This window comes from Carassius auratus, unplaced genomic scaffold (assembly GCF_003368295.1).
Source record: "Carassius auratus strain Wakin unplaced genomic scaffold, ASM336829v1 scaf_tig00001591, whole genome shotgun sequence".
Lineage (NCBI taxonomy): Eukaryota > Metazoa > Chordata > Actinopteri > Cypriniformes > Cyprinidae > Carassius > Carassius auratus.
The window spans coordinates 2,805,444-2,822,308 of NW_020523372.1; the positions used below are offsets into that span (position 1 = coordinate 2,805,444).

The 16,865-nt window shown below is 37.9% G+C and overlaps 1 protein-coding gene across 1 annotated transcript in view; it reads left to right on the top strand.

The window, feature by feature from the left end:
- The first annotated feature begins 431 nt into the window (after positions 1-431).
- abca7 (ATP-binding cassette, sub-family A (ABC1), member 7) overlaps positions 432-16,865 on the top strand; it is a 29,366-nt gene continuing 12,932 nt past the window's right edge. The window contains exons 1-27 of the mRNA XM_026242528.1: positions 432-653; positions 1,699-1,807; positions 1,922-2,015; positions 2,945-3,086; positions 3,179-3,306; positions 3,446-3,567; positions 3,915-4,109; positions 5,088-5,180; positions 5,349-5,586; positions 6,731-6,870; positions 6,971-7,285; positions 8,459-8,664; positions 8,776-8,952; positions 10,122-10,344; positions 10,482-10,703; positions 10,833-11,037; positions 11,842-11,955; positions 12,052-12,223; positions 12,323-12,454; positions 12,782-12,921; positions 13,502-13,639; positions 13,722-13,942; positions 14,277-14,334; positions 14,634-14,836; positions 15,118-15,220; positions 15,687-15,710; positions 15,814-15,962. Of these exons, the coding sequence (XP_026098313.1) occupies positions 1,742-1,807; positions 1,922-2,015; positions 2,945-3,086; positions 3,179-3,306; positions 3,446-3,567; positions 3,915-4,109; positions 5,088-5,180; positions 5,349-5,586; positions 6,731-6,870; positions 6,971-7,285; positions 8,459-8,664; positions 8,776-8,952; positions 10,122-10,344; positions 10,482-10,703; positions 10,833-11,037; positions 11,842-11,955; positions 12,052-12,223; positions 12,323-12,454; positions 12,782-12,921; positions 13,502-13,639; positions 13,722-13,942; positions 14,277-14,334; positions 14,634-14,836; positions 15,118-15,220; positions 15,687-15,710; positions 15,814-15,962 (4,020 nt within the window). The 5' untranslated portion in view covers positions 432-653; positions 1,699-1,741. The remainder of the gene's footprint in view (positions 654-1,698; positions 1,808-1,921; positions 2,016-2,944; positions 3,087-3,178; positions 3,307-3,445; positions 3,568-3,914; positions 4,110-5,087; positions 5,181-5,348; positions 5,587-6,730; positions 6,871-6,970; positions 7,286-8,458; positions 8,665-8,775; positions 8,953-10,121; positions 10,345-10,481; positions 10,704-10,832; positions 11,038-11,841; positions 11,956-12,051; positions 12,224-12,322; positions 12,455-12,781; positions 12,922-13,501; positions 13,640-13,721; positions 13,943-14,276; positions 14,335-14,633; positions 14,837-15,117; positions 15,221-15,686; positions 15,711-15,813; positions 15,963-16,865) is intronic.

Below are 16,865 nucleotides of genomic sequence, written 5' to 3' on the forward strand. Positions count from 1 at the left end.
AAATTTTTAGTTTGAATTTTATTTTATACTGTGCATTGTTGCAATGTGCTTAATAAATATTTGCATCATTTGTAATTATGTATTTTTATGTTTTTTTTTTTAAATAAGTTATGTAATTGTAATTATCTTTGAAACTTTAATATTAATTTATGCAATTGCAATGTCTTAATTTTAGTAAAGTTAGTACACGGTCATAGCAATAAATGCAATGGTACTAATAATTGTCATAATTTATTTCGGTGTTTCGGTTTCGGTTTTCGGCCTTGGTTTTCTCTTTTTCGGTTTTCGGTTTCGGCCAAGAATTTTCATTTCGGTGCATCCCTAATATATATATATATATATATATATATAATATGAGAGAACAGGATAAATTCTGATAGGATATGTGCAGAATTTTAAACTGTGACGTCCTCACGGCTCACGTGCCGGAAACTACGCAGGGTTTATGTAAAGCCTAAGTGGGCGGGCGCTAAAATGAAAACAGAGCAAATGATTGGCTACATGTCCAGAGTGCAGCGCTCTTGATTGGTTACGAGCTCACTGTGGCGTCAATGTTTTGAATGGAAGTCCCGCCCATCGCTGCGCTTCCTCAAAGTGGTCTCGTAACACCGGCTACATTCATGAAGCAGTGGACGCTTTGGCTAAAACGAAAGGTAACAGCATTGCATGTGTGATTACTGTGTTGGTTATAAATATTGATAGCGGCAGTGTGAATCATTCGACATTATTTGACCTACAATGAACGGATTATACTTGTGACAAATTATTATAAGCTATAAAATATATTCTGTTATTACACACTCTCAGGACAATTAGTGAAATGAGTTCTATTAAAAACATTGAATTAAGTCTTTTAAAAATAATAATTAATTGACTTACACAATGGGTGTTTGTCAGTTGTGAAGGTCAGTTATAAACCATTTATAGTTCTGTACGTAAAATCAGCGTTGTATTTTGTCCAAATAGAGGCAGACCATAATAATATTAGTCTTATTTTTATTTTATTTTATTTTTTTATTGTCTAGACACAAACTCGTGCTTTATTTTCTGTGCCCAGTTTGGTGGGATTTATTTGTCTTGACTCTCTGTAAGCCAATTAGAATAATGAGGATTTTAAGAACAGGAAGTGACAGTCAAATCTGAAGAGATCATGGGCAAGTTCACACGATTTCCGGTCTGAACGACATGCAACGTTGTCTTGTTTGGTGGGTGTGTCAAAAATGTCAGCCCACTCAACAGCAACATGTATATAAACCGGTATTTGAGAGACAGCTCGCACAATGTGATTAACATCTAAATGCATTTTGTAAAAATGCATCATCAGGGTTTGTAATCGATGCATCGATAAAACGAGTGAATCGTAACACTCCTAGTTGTAACAAGTTACAAAAGCTCCAAATTTGCATATTATGAGAACAACAACAGGACATTTTCATAGAATAATATCTTAAAGTTTGTTTATTCCGTTATGCAAAGCAACCGTTTAGATTCAGAAATCTTGCAATATAGAACACAATCCATATGGAGTATAGTGCTTGTCATTTTTTAACCACTAACTTTAATTGCATGCAGAAGACCCTCTGTGTTTTATCAGAAGAAGGCCCTTTATTGAGTTGAATGTCTTTTTGGCTCAGAGTGAGCAATATTAAAATTCATTGTGTTTGCATGGTGGAAGAGTAGCATGTTTTGTTGTTGTAGGTTTCTTCGGTTGCCATGGCTGTGTAGTTTTGTGCTATCCATCATGGCCATTGGAACACAGCTCTACCTGCTGCTGTGGAAAAACTTCACATACCGCAGGAGAAACAAGGTGTGGTAACATTAACCTAGCCTCAGCACACATACACACTCTGTCAGACACTGTGCAGTCTGTCTACACTGAGAGATGTTGTCAAACATCAAGCCTTCTTCTTTCTTCTTACAGGTGCAATTGATTATTGAACTCCTGTGGCCGCTCTTCCTCTTCCTCATCCTCATTGCTGTCCGGCAGTCTCACCCACCGTATAAACAGAGCCAGTGTAAGTGGTGCCCTGTGTGCATGAACGTTGCCTTCCCTATTTGGCAGGTGGCAGGGAGGCAAAGCTGATTAGCTACAGTGAAAATCAGGACATTGTTGAGCCCTTGTGACATTGTTTATACTAAATCATGACCTTTTTGATGGCTTGCCTGAAGAAAGTTCAGTCATAATGACAAGGACATTTTTAAGTGAAATGTTACATATTTATATAATAAGGCTAAAATTTAAAGATGGTTAGTGTATTTTTCCCTCGTTACTTAAATAGTCATATACCAGCTTGGAAGCCATGGGTTGATTTCATTGGTTAATTACACACACACACCACAAACAACAATCCAATGATCTAATCAAATCCCAGTCAACAAAAACAAGTCTCACACTTTTTTTTTTTTTGTAGTGTGAGAAACAGTTTAACCCACTCGTTAAAATAGTGACAGAAATATGTTCACACTTCTGTTTTATTCCAACATTAAAGGTGCACTAAGTATTTTTGTGCAATGTTTGTGCACTTTATACTGACACTTATTGATATGGATGCAGCTTCAAGCAAAACGTAATGGTTTTTAATACTGATGCCATCGTAGAAACACACTATTCACAGACATATTTGTCAACCATTTTTATTTATTTGTTCTGCGAATACATTTTTTTATAATCATCATCTTAGAATGATTCTGATTGGGTGTCAATGTTTTTATCGTTCATCAGCTAGCTGGGGAATAATGCAACACTATAAATGTATTTTTGTTTTATATACCATTGCCATGTATCTCACATTTTTAAACACAAAAATGTGTTCTGCGTTAATACATTTCCGAAATAGGTTAAGGCAACAGTTTACATTTATTTAAATCTCTTTATGTATCAATGTTTCGCAATAAAATTATATTTGGCTGGTCTTTTTTTTTAATATATATATTATTATTTCAGGTCATTTTCCCAACAAGGCCCTTCCTTCAGCAGGCACGCTGGCATGGTTTCAGGGCATCATCTGCAATGTCAACAATCCCTGTTTTCATCACCCCACGGCAGGAGAGACACCCGGGCGAGTGAGCAACTTTGAAAACTCCATGTGAGATGCCTTTCTGTGTTTCAGACAATTTATCAAGACTTTACTTTTCTCTGGCCTTGGCCATTGATGGGGCTTTAATCTCTCATTCTCAGACTATCTCGGCTTTTCGTGGATATCAGAACTGTCCTGACAATCAGTGGTAACCGGACAGTACTCTCCAACTTACAGGACCTGTCACAGACAATCCAGAGACTCGGAGAAAGACCAGAAGCTTGGCCGAGTATGACATGTTAATCAAATATCTCACTGTAGAACTTCAAAATCCCATGTGAGATTCATTATCTCAGTTGTAGTTAGCTGCGTAAGAGGAAACATTTTGAAAAGCATGCAACATGTTCTATGTTTTTTCTCTCTTGAAGATCTACCTGTAAGAGAGTATCTCAGAGCCAATGAAAGCTTCTCCTCCTTCCTGCGGACAAACACCAGCATCCCTTCAGCATCTGTTGATCAATTACTGCGGGCACGATTGAACCTTCAAGTGGTGAGAAACAAACTTTTTTTCAATTAGGCATGGAATGAAACTGCATGCTATTGATGAATCGTTTCATTTTAAAAAAATCATAACCCAGTGAGACCCCAGACTCCTCTTCGACAATGTATGCTGAACTTATTTAGTCTGCTTAAACCCACCCATGCAAGCTTGCATTCATCTGCTGCTGTCTTTGTGTCTAACACCCACATCCCAAAGTTTAATCAACAAAGGATGGACAGAACGGAGTGCCTGCCCTACATTTTTGATAATCTGTTATACTCATCATATATGTGACAAAAGATCTGCCGCCTAATCTGTTTCAACACATTCTTAATTGTGCCTCTTTTGTTCTCCAGGTTGCATTAGCAGGTGGAGGCATGCGTCTGTCAGACATCGTCTGTAATGCTTCTCTCTTGGGTCGGTACCTCACTGTTGACAAAAGAGATTCTTTCCCTGACCTGCAAAGGGTGCTGTGTGCTGTGCCTTCAAATATTATGCAGAAGGCCGAGCAGATCTTCCTCTCACAGCTGGACGTCAGCAAGATCCTCACGGTTAGTGAGTTTATGTTCCAGCCTTCCATATTTATTCCGCGTAGTGAAGGGAGAAACACAGCTTTACAAAACAAATCGACTGAACCAATTTGCTTTGCATAATTATTCTCTATTACGAAAAGCTGGAAACATACAGGCTGGTCAAGGTGCTGTAAATGCAACAAGAGCACATGTAATGATGTCCTGGGATCAGTTAAATCTATTTCAATCATGGCAACTCTCAAAATATTTTTAGCTTGTGAATGGATATGGCAACGTTAAAACAGATATGGATTTGTCACAGCCAAGAGATACACAAACACACCTGTGTGCATGTAAGATACAGTATGTTGCTGCTGCATGAACAGACACTCATAAATCCCAAAGCAGATCTAGACAGGTGGTGCTGGAGGAGGTGGAGGGTTTCTTGCATGCTGTAGGACCTTCTTACAGGCAAACACTGAACCAGAATATTTAAATGCTGAGCAACCAATCTACAGAATCAGGCTAAAGAATCAGCAGACACCAGTCAGGCTGCTTCGTGTAGTTAATATGTGATTGCTAACAGACTGAATGTAAAGAACTTATCAGCCTGCGGCATTTTGAGTTCATAACTGAACTAGACATATTTGAAACTGTATTATGCTGAAATTACATGACTTGTCAAGTTTTCTAGAGGATCTGAACCACTTCTTTCAAATGAAAGATTCAAAGGTTTAGAAATTTCAATGAGCACTGTTTTCAAAAGCGCCCATCACTAATACGCTAATAAAAAATATCAAAAGGGCATTTCCTTTTTAAAATATACCATAACTTTCACATCTTAGAAATGACACAGATGTTTTTGGCATTAGGAGAAGGGACATTCTCATTCTAGTTTGATTGGACAAATAGTGTCAGTTTGAGTGATCCGTATTTTTTATTTCATAATTGTAAATTGCTAAAAAATGATCTCAGATTTTATATTCAAATTGTGTTTTTCATGTTAATTCCTTGCAGAGAGACAGACTGCAGGCAAATGCGGCTGATCTCCGTCTCATCAGTCGGGTTGTTTCCTCTGTGTCTCGGGAACTAGCATCAGTTATGGATGACGTGAGTAGTTTTGAGTTCTATTAATGCCAGTTCTCACAATAACTATGAAACTGCTTAGTGTACATGATACATAAATAATACGTCATTTTAATACACTTAATGATGCATATAGGTTAGAGGTCCATTTTCACATCACTGTAATGACTCCTTTTCTATCTTCTCCCTCAGATCTCTTCTCTGTCCAGTTTCTCAGAGCTGAACTCAGAGATGAGGCTACTGACACCTGAAAACCGCTCCGCACTGCCACGCGAGAGCTTTCGTGCCTTCTCCAGAATCATGTGTGGACACCCAGAGGCAGGGGGAGAGAGAATCCCTTCATTCAACTGGTATGAAGATCAGGACATCAAATCTTTCCTGGGCAGAAATGCATCAGAGGCGACAGACCTTGAAAACGACAACAGCACCAGTAAGACGTGTTTGACTTAGGGCTGTGCAAAAAAATCGAATGCGATTTTCATGCACATCTTTGATCTTATCAGTAAAGACGCTCCTGTTATTAGAAGTACATCCCCAGCATGTGCATTCAGATCAGGGTTGCCAGGTTTTCACAACAAATCCTGCTGCAGTTGCTGCTCAAAACTAGTCCAAAACTAGCCCAATCGCGTTTCCAGAAGGTTCCCCGATAAAAAAATGCTTCCCGGGGTTAAAATATAAAAAAGTATATAAATATCACGTTATTTGTTTTGGGGTCGCTTTGACCCGCGGACATGAAAAACAACCACAGACTTGGCAACACTGGTTGGCATTTACTACACAGCCGTAATTCACTGACAATCTACACAAAATCGATGTTAAAAGCGCAGGCGATTCTTTGTCGATTTTGAAAGCGATTTTGTGTTAGTTGTCGGTAGACTAAGGCTCTGTGCAGTAACTGCCGCTACACCTGAACCAGTGTTGCCAAGTCTGCGATTGTTTTTCATGTTCGCGGTTTGAAGCAACCCCAATACCAATAACGTGATATTTAGCCCCTAAAATGCGAATTTTACCAGGGCAACCCTTCCAAAAAATGTATATTTTAACCCCGTGAAGCAATTTTTATCGCGGAACCTCCCGGAAACGCGAGTGGGCTAGTTTTGGACTAGTTTTAAGAAGCAACTGGGCAGGATTTGTTGTGAAAACCTGGCAACCCTGATCTGAACGCACATGCTGGAGACATACTTCAAATTACAGGAGCTTTTTTTTTTTTTATTGATGAGATGCACATGAAAATCGCATTCGATTTATTTATAGCGATGTAACGATTCACTTGTATTTACCATGCATCAAATACAAATCCTTCCTATGCATGTGCATCAATCTTAAAACCTGGCTTTTTTAATTGTGAGTCATTCGTTTCAATGGAGAATCTTTTTAAAATGCTTAAAAAATTTAATGAATCACAACATTTTATTTTTTAAAGTACGTAAATATTAATTTAGTTACATGCACAAATGAATGGAGACTTGTTTGCACCCTCACAGATGTGTGGGCACCAGGGAAACTCTACATCCTATAGATGTTTTTTTGACATCGAATCCTTAGCAAGCTATGTACCTTTTTGTAACTTTTAGCTCCGTTCTGTGAAAACCTGATTGGAAGTCTGGAGTCGAACCCTCTCTCACGGATTGTGTGGCGAAGCATCAAACCACTGTTCGTTGGAAAGCTGCTCTACACACCAGACACTCCAGTCACCCGTTCGGTCATGTCAGAGGTACAGACCCCTTCCGCTCAGCCCCTCATCCTTTATGCATTATGTCTGTTTCTAGAAATGGGATGTCTTTGGAACTTCCCTGAAATTCTTGTTCCTTTAGGTAAACAGAACTTTTCAGGACTTCCAGATTCTGAATGACATGCAGGAGGCGTGGCAGGAAGTGGGTCCCAGAATCAAAACCTTCATGGAGAGCAGTTTAGAAATTCGGCTCCTGCAGGATCTTCTGAGAAGGCCTGAGGTGGCAGTAGTTGTGAATCTACAACTTGAGAACACTTTGTGGACGGCCTCTCGCATTTCCCGTTTCCTCTCAACGCCTGACCCAGATACACCTCGCAGAGATGGCGCTCCACCCACCTGGCTGGATCTGTACCAGGATTTAAACAACACCTTCCACACTCTCTCAGAACTCACTAAGGTACTTGCAATCTGCAGCTTATGTTACGACCAGCTTACGTAGTATTTACATAGTACCTGATTGGTTTGAAGGAAGGGCATTGGAGGTATATGGCTTAATTTGCAGACTACACACTTAAAGTACATACTTCATACCTTTATGTATGTGAAAATAATACTTTAACTAAAAATAAAACGTTGGATATTAAGGTTGAAACGTGAAATAAATTAAAGTATGATTATTAAAAGAAAATAATTTAAAAAAAGTTCTGAAATAAGAATACATTAAAGCTATATATACAAAACACTTAAAACATTTTTTTAAATGAAAACTAAAAATATAAAACATAAATGCTAAGTCAAAATATTAATAAATACCAAAAACTTTTGATGAGTATTATTTTGCTTTAAATGTAAGTTTTAATATATTACTAAATGCACTGTCCTTATTAATTATTGTTATAATTAATATATTAAACAATTTTCCTTGTCCTTTGTTGGATGATTTATTGCATTTAACTGTTTTTCATATACACTCATACATTAAAAGTAGACAAAACTAATATATATGAGAAAAACGGTAAAAACAGAACAGAAAGCATAATGAAACAAACAAAATATCTTTACTGATTTATTTAATTCATAAAAAATGGCATATAACAAACAATACAAAATGGGGGAATAGCAATGAAAGTTTATGAGGAAGAGACAACTTTAAAGGTCCATTTAAAACTCATTATTTAATAAAATCCACCACAAAGAGTTGCATATACTATTCAATGTATATTTACTTTCAAGTTTTGCAATTAATATTGGCATACAATGTATTATAAGATACATTAAGTATAGCCAGATGGTGAATGAATTATTTACATAGTGCTCCCTTCACTTTCATGAATGATCCAGTAATAAATAACCAGATGTTTTTGCACTTTGAAAATGAACAATGTAGACAACCTGTTCCATTTTTAATGAATAATTCATATATTTGCATTACTGAAAATATGTATCAGCTGTGACACATAAACATTAGGTTGAAAGCTATGTTATTAATCGAAACAGGAGTGTGATGGACAAAGATTTGTACTTTCAGTGGATCTAAGATGCTTTAGAGCCAGGCCGGTGATTGTCATATATTGTCAACATCTTTTGTGTTGGCTGTCGTTTATCTACTGTACTCCCTCTATTGTCCCAGTGCTTCTCTCTGAATAAAATGGAGGGTCTGGCCACGGAGGGTGAGATGGTCGAACGAGCCCTGGAGCTGCTGGAAGATCGTCAGTTTTGGGCCGGAATCGTCTTCCTCCTTCCAGAGCCTTCATCGTCCTCTCTGCCGTCTCATGTCAAATACAAGATCCGCATGGACATAGATGATGTAACCCGCACGAACAAGATCAAAGACAAGTACGCTGAAAGTCCACACACAAACTTAAGTTTACAGGAGAAATTGATTTTTGTATGGCTTCCATTGTCACTTGATTAATGGAGCTGATATGGTGTTTTGTCATGTGACAGATTTTGGGATCCAGGCCCGGCTGCTGAACCGTTCAGTGACCTCCGCTATGTGTGGGGTGGTTTTATTTATGTACAGGATTTAGTTGAGAGAGCTGTGACACGTTTGCTCACCGGTAAAGAGGCGAAAATGGGCATATATGTGCAGCAGATGCCCTACCCCTGCTTTGTTGATGACGTGTGAGTTACACCGCTCTGTTTCACACCACATGATGTTATTCCACAATGTACAGTAACTTTGTGCCATATCCATTAATATGTTTTTTTTATTTTTTGGTATGTTTATTATTAACATTATTTTAACATTATATTATTATGAGACTAATATTAACAGGCATTCATTTCTAATAATAATAATTATTATTAACTTTTTATAGCACAAAGATTTGTTGAGGTTGTAAAACGCCATATTGTACGTTCTCAAAAGAAACGTTGGTGTTTGTTTAAAATTAATTTTAGAACTCATAAAAGGTAATGATGAGGAACATTACAATTTCGAATAAATTAAAGCTTTTTGTCCCTAAAATGGTCTACTGTGACAGTAAAGGCATTTATAATTAAATTAAATTAAATTAAATTAATTTAAATTAAATTAAATTAAATTAAATTAAATTAAATTAAATTAAATTAAATTAAATTTATGCATTTAGCAGACGCTTTTATCCCAAGTGACTTACAGTGCGTTCAGGCAGTGCTCTACCAATTGAGCTACAGGTTTATTTATAATGTTACAAAAGATTTCTATTTCAAATAAATCCTGTTCTTTTGAACTTTCTATTCAACAAAGACAGTTTGCACAAAAATATAAAGCAGCACAGTGGTTTTTAATACTGATAATAATAAGTAATTTTTCTTGATAATTAAATCAGTGCCGTTTTTACTTTAGTTTTGATCAAATAAATGCAGCCTTTATGAATCCTTGATGAGCATACATAATAAGATCCTTGATAAGAGACTTCCTTCAGAAACGTTACAAAATCATACAGACTCCAAACAGAAGACAGTAGTGCATGTAGTCAAAGGTGTACGAAAATGTTATTACCGTATTTTTCAGACTATAAGTCGCACCTGAGTATAAGTCACATCAGTCCAAAAATATGTCATGATGAGGAAAAAAAACATATATGAGTCGCACTGGACTATAAGTCACATTTATTTAGAACCCAGAGAAAACATTACCGTCTCCAGCCGCGAGAGGGCGCTATATGTTTTCAGTGTAGACTACAGGAGCACAGAGCAGCATAGAGCGCCCTCTCGCGGCTGGAGACGGTAATGTTTTCTCTTTGTTCTCTTTTGTTATTCTTACAAAAATGTAATTTAGGCCAACCGTCTCTATCCTCTTGTCTTAGGTTTATACGCGTCCTGAATCGTTCTCTGCCTCTGTTTATGACTCTGGCGTGGATCTATTCAGTGGCTATGATCATAAAGGGCGTGGTCTTTGAGAAAGAGGCTCGTCTGAAGGAGACGATGCGTATCATGGGTCTGAGCTCTGGGATGTTGTGGCTCAGCTGGTTCATCAGCAGTTACCTGCCCTTCCTGTTCAGTGCTGGACTGCTTATCGCCGCCCTTAAGGTGAACTCTGGTAGTGTGCGAACAAAGTCACAGCTCTCCTGAGCCCAAAACACTTGTTTTTGTGCTCTTATTCATCAAAAGATTTTTTGAGATAACCATACCCTTTTTGAAGTTTGTGACTCTTCTGTTTCCTGCAGTGGGGCGATATCTTACCCTACAGTGACCCTGCTGTTGTGTTCTTCTTCCTGGCTGCATTTGCTACAGCCACCATCATGCTTTGCTTCCTCATCAGCACGTTCTTCTCGCGAGCTAACCTGGCTGCAGCATGTGGAGGACTCATTTACTTCACTCTGTACCTGCCGTATGTGCTGTGTGTGGCCTGGAGGGAACATCTGACCAGCACACACAGGATCTTAGCGGTGAGAGCTTTCATCTGCTTCCCCAGGAACGTAGGGGAAGATTATTAGAAAACAACTTGCATATCTGTCTGTTAGTAATAAACCCTGTCATTCAGATGTTTGAAGTAATGCTTTATTATTGCCCTGTAGAGCTTCCTGTCTCCAGTAGCCTTTGGTTTTGGCTGTGAGTATTTCTCGCAGTATGAAGAACAAGGTGTGGGGATCCAGTGGTTCAACTTGAGATCCAGCCCTTTGGAGGGAGACAGCTACAACTTCACCGTCTCCATTGTGATGCTGTACGCAGATGCCGTCATCTATGCACTGGCCACTTGGTACATTGAAGCTGTTTTTCCAGGTAAAGCATCTTTCTGTGAGCAAACGCAAAAGTCTTCCTTTGATATCTTAACTTCTATGGATTTCTCAATGATAATAACTATATTTCTAAATATTTAAAGTGTAGTCGATTCCTGTGATGCAAAGCTGTATTTTCATTATCATTACGCCAGTCTTCGCGTCACATAATTCTTCAGAAATCATTCTAATATGCTGATTTGGTGCCCGAGAAACATTTTCTATTATTATAAATATTGAAAACTGTGCTCTTTGTGGCACTTTTGTTTCAGGATGCATAGAAAGTTGAAAGGAACAGAATTTATTTGAAACAGGAATACACATTAAAAAAGTCATGATACTGTCGCTTTTGATCAATTTAATGCCTGTTTGCTATAAAGGTATTAAATCATTACTGACCCAACCATTTTAGTGGTTGCGTACATCGCATGTCTCAAAGTTATCAAAAATGAGTTTATTATAAATAAATAAGTTAAATGCAAATGAATAATAAAAAGACAACGCAATAAAACCCCAAGTTTTGACCGAAGGCATTCCTGTTTCACTGTTTTAGTTTAGAAACATAAAGGTATTTACTAAGCGAAAACGGAGGAAATTTGTGTGAAAGTGTGTCGCTGAAGTTTTCACATATAATGCAGCATCAAAGTACCATGGCATTATTATTTAATACAGTCTCAGTAACATGTTGGTACATGTCAAATACAGTTTTTTTTATAACTTGGTTTATTAAACTTAAGTGATAAACACACTCATTTTGTTGATTTTATCTGTATGTGAAAATCTGACAATAATTGCATGTGTTTAACAGGGCAGTATGGGGTCCCCAGACCGTGGTATTTTATCTTCCAGCTGAATTACTGGGGTGGGGTACCTTTAGAAGTGGGGTTACCTGTTCCTCCTGCTCCGAGAGATGAACCCGATGGTAAGCGCATCAAACTATAAGTGACAATGTTTGAAATACACAAGTTTTCAGTGTCTGTGTCATGTGTACAGCATGTTTTTGCAATGTTGATTACAGATCGGATTGAAGCTGAGCCGACAAACCTAATTCTGGGAGTTTCCATAAGAAACTTAGTGAAGATTTATAAAAAAGGGGCCAAGCTTGCTGTCAATCACCTGAACATAAAGTTCTATGAGGGACAAATAACATCCTTTCTGGGTCATAATGGAGCTGGCAAGACGACCACTATGTGAGAGCTTAACGAATCGTTAAAAAAAATATTAAATATGTTTGATTTACTTTAAAATCTTTGTCTCATTCAATGCTTCCCTGATGATTTGACTCACAGGTCCATTCTAACAGGACTGTTTCCTCCCACTGCTGGTACGATATACGTGAAGGGAATGGACATTCGCACAGATATGGACATGATCCGCAGGACTCTGGGAGTTTGTCCCCAGCACAACGTCCTTTTTGACATGTATGGCACCAGTCAACAAAAAATTAAAAAGTGATATCGTCATAATTTTACATGCACTGTGGTGAAATCAAATTAGTGTATTATTTTTGCTTTTGAGATAATAATTATTAATGAATTATTATTCTATGGCAATAAAAGCACTGGTTGATACAATAATATAATGTTGATATAATATAATAACCAACATTATTGACATGGTACAACAATAGTTTTTATACATTTTATAAATATTAACATTTGTGTTGCCATATGAGTCAAACTAATACTTTCATGCTAACCTATTCTGCATGTTTAACATTATTGGTGTCCTCCTCTGTGTCACTGAAGTCTGACGGTGGAGGAGCATGTGTGGTTCTATGGTCGAATGAAGGGCATGAGTCTGAAGGAAGTGAAGAAGGAGATGGATTCACTTCTGGAGGATGTGGGCTTACAGCACAAACGACACGAGCAGACCAAAAACCTTTCAGGTAGATTAACAAATACAGTCAAACAAAAATGTATTCAGACACCTTTAAAACGTTCTCACATAATTCGCTATAGTTTCGAATCGATAATGGTTATAAAATATGACAAGAACTCGGGTTAACTTCATCTTGATACTGTCAGATAACTTTGATTGAAAGGTATGTAATCAATTAGGTTGAATAGCTGTCAGCTGTTAAATTTAAGTACACAATAAGACAACGCCAATTTAGGTCAACCAGTTACCAAGCAATGCTTAATTGTGTTCGGTCTGGTGTAGAAAGGTTGCATTAGAAATGAAAGCAAAACATGGTCAGGTCAAAGTGTTTGAATCATTTTTGGTCCCAAATGTTTATCAGTTTAACCGGTAGTCCACTGTTTGAAGGATTTTGGGGTATAATAATGCACATTTTATTTTATTTTGCGATACTCACTTCAGTAAAAATTATGATATCTGGTGTCTGAATAATTTTGGGTTTGACTTTTCGTATTTGAAACCCATTCAGGTGTTCAATGTCGTTTATGGTGTTCTCTCAACTGTGACCTCTCTGCTTTACTTGGGACTTTTTTTGTCTTTCTTGTCAGGTGGCATGCAAAGGAAACTGTCAGTTGCGATCGCTTTCATAGGCGGGTCAAAGGTTGTGGTCTTGGATGAGCCCACAGCTGGTGTGGACCCTTACTCCCGCCGTGGGATCTGGGACCTTCTGCTCAAGTACCGTCAAGGTCTTTTAAAGCTTTGCTATTTGAAAAATGACTATACCTACTGGTTTGTCAGCTGTTAGACTAAATGCCCTTTGGTTTTCAGGCCGCACCATCATTCTGTCCACACATTACATGGATGAGGCTGACCTCCTCGGTGACCGCATTGCAATCATTTCCCAGGGGAAGCTGTGCTGCTGTGGAACGCCGCTCTTCCTCAAGGCTCATCTTGGTACTGGATACTACCTTACGCTGGTCAAGAGAGAGATGCATAGTATGCCCAGCAGCGCCAGCACTGGCAAACTCCCTTTAACTGCAGCTACCAAGGTGAGATGCCCCACATGAAGAGCAGATATACCATTTGATATTGAGTACCTTGAGAGCTTTGTAGATCATTTGTTCCAAAACAGACCAATTGTTTTGGTGCAGATCCAAGTGTGATTGCCAAGTTCACATATGCTTGAATCAAGCAAAGGGAGAAAAAACACCAGGGGCCAGATTCACGAAAATCTTCTTAAGAATGTTTAATGAATCCGGCTCCAGGTTCCAAAGTAAATTCTCCAAAAACAAGCCAGTGTGAAAATACCCTGACAGTTGTACACCAGTTACACACTGCTTTTCTTCATAATATTAAAATAACATAAAGGTCTCTGTGTTTCAGGACAGCGATTCCTCAGTAAGTGATGACACAGGACTGGGCAGTGAAGAGAATGGATTTGGTAGGTCCAGCTTTGGCTCACTAGGTTGTTTGCATCTCATGTTGTAATGCTGTTTAAATCCAGGCCTCTGTATTTTCTAAGACAGGGCTGAGTGACTCTGGCCCTCAGGATCCTGCAGAGTTTAACTCTAACCATAATCAGACTCTAGTGCCTGTAATTTTCTAGTAATCCGGAAAACTACTGTTAGCTTCTTTAGGTGTTTTTAATTAGGGTTGGCATTAAACTCTGCAGGAAAGTGGATCTCTTGGGTCTGTGTTGCCCATCCCTGATCTGTGGGCTCTCATACCTTCCTGTTTTAGATGTTGCCGCCCTTATGGCTCTTGCACAGCAGTACATCCCTGAAACTCAGCTGGTGGAGGACATTGGCAGAGAGGCGGTCATCAACTTGCCCCATGCAGCCTCAGAGGACGGCAGTCTCGCCCTCTTTTTGAAGGAACTGAACAAGCGGCAGGGCGAGTTTGGTGTGGTCAGTTATGGACTGTCAGACACCACGTTAGAAGAGGTGAGATGGTCCTGAAACATGAGCTTGTCGTCTCCATTGATTCATTCTTACTGTAAAAGGATTTACCCCTCTCGGGTATACAGGTCTGTCTAGGGCCAGTAATTTTCCTAATCTGGCGCCAAGAGAGAAAATCCCTCTTAAGCCTTTGTAGGTTCTAACATTAGCTAATAATAAACCAGTACTAAGTAGAAAGTGTTTATCCTAATGGCTGTCTTCTCGCCATGTGGAGGCAGAAGGGGCTTTTCTAGACTGTAATATTTAGCTTTGCTTGTATATGTTAGATCTTTTTGCGTGTGGCTGAGGAGACGGGTGTAGATGCAGACCCTGAGGAGCCAGCAGCGTCTCCAGTCCACCAGGGGGCGCCGTCTGTGGATAGAGACACAGGTAAACAAATTCATTTTATGCCCACTGAGCCAATGAGATTAAATCTCTGCCCGGTTGCAAAAAAAAAGAAGCTTCGATTAGGTTAGGGATCAAAAGATAAAAAATAAAAATAGACTGGTCTAATTTGAATCCAAAAAGGAAAACATATAATGACAGCATATTTCTTAAGACAGTTTTGACATAGTTTTAACGCAGTGGCTATGTTTTATGCAGCTGATCCCTGCATCCCATAACAATATGCAATAGTAGCATATTTGTGTAGGTGTATGTTCAATAAAAGAAGATGAAATGGGATAAATCATGTTTCGAAAGGATATTATGCAAGTTGGGACGAACTGAAACAGTGATTTCAATTGAAATCATGAATGGCGAAAAAAGATCCGAAGTGTGAGGCGTGGTTTTGTAAGGAATTTAAAAGAAGATTTTATTTATTTATTTTTTGCTCTTCTCTCTGCTTCGCTGGCAGGACGAAAACAGCCAATCAGGAGAGGTATAAAACAAAACTGACTGTAGTCATTGTTGACAGTAGCACCGCAGGTCAGAACAGCTGTAAAGAGATGTCATTAACCAGAAGCTCTTTCTCTGGCACACAGAGGCCCGGGAGACAGAACCGCTGAGTGGGGACGGTCAGGGGGGCAATGCTCCTCTAACAGGCTGCTTCCTCACATGTCAGCAGCTTCGAGCGCTTTTCACCAAAAGACTGAAGTATGCCCTTCGCAGTCGCAGAGGCATTCTTGCTCAGGTACACAGAACTGAAAGATCAGTTACTATGATCTTTTTGAAATTATCAACTAATAAGTATGTGTGTGTGTGTGTGTGTGTCTTATTGCATTAACCATATACATGTTCTTGGTATTATAGTGCATTATTCAATAGTACAGGTTATTACAAATGAAAAAAAAAAAATATATATATATATATATATTGTCTGCTTTGACAGCAGTTAATTCTAAGTAACTTGGCACTTAGAAGTAATATGTAAGGTTATAGTAATATTCAGCATTTTGTTCCTTGTCTTCCGAGTTTTTTGAGTCCACTTTCTGATGGCTGTTGAATATTTAATTACCTTTGCTGTCATCTAAGCATCACTTAATGCATATCTTTTAAAAGATAAATAAAAAAAGTCTTAAATGTAAATATACAAAAAATTTTAATCCTAAATTCCGAAATTATGGTATTTAAGACTATGTTTTTGATTTTTATCATTTATTTAGACAAAATAGTATAGAATTTAAAACATGCCAAACCACGCAAATAGTTATCGGCTTAAATCTGTCAACAACAATTTTAATTATTTTGGTCAGTACATATTGAGTCATCAGAAAGAAATGTATTTAAATGTATATATATATATATATATATATATATATATATATATATATATATATATATATATATATATATATATATATTATAATTTCAATTTAACAAAAGTATGTAATGTATATAAAAGTATATAATGTCAAATACACGACCGTTCAAAAACAAAGTTTTCTTTTTCAATAATAATGAAATTAACTACAAGTAAATTGCTCAAAATTGATAGTAAAGACATTTCGAATGTTACGAAAATTTTTAAATGAATGCTGTTCTTGGATCATGTGACACTAAAGACTGGAGTAAAATGTCACAATATTATTGTTTT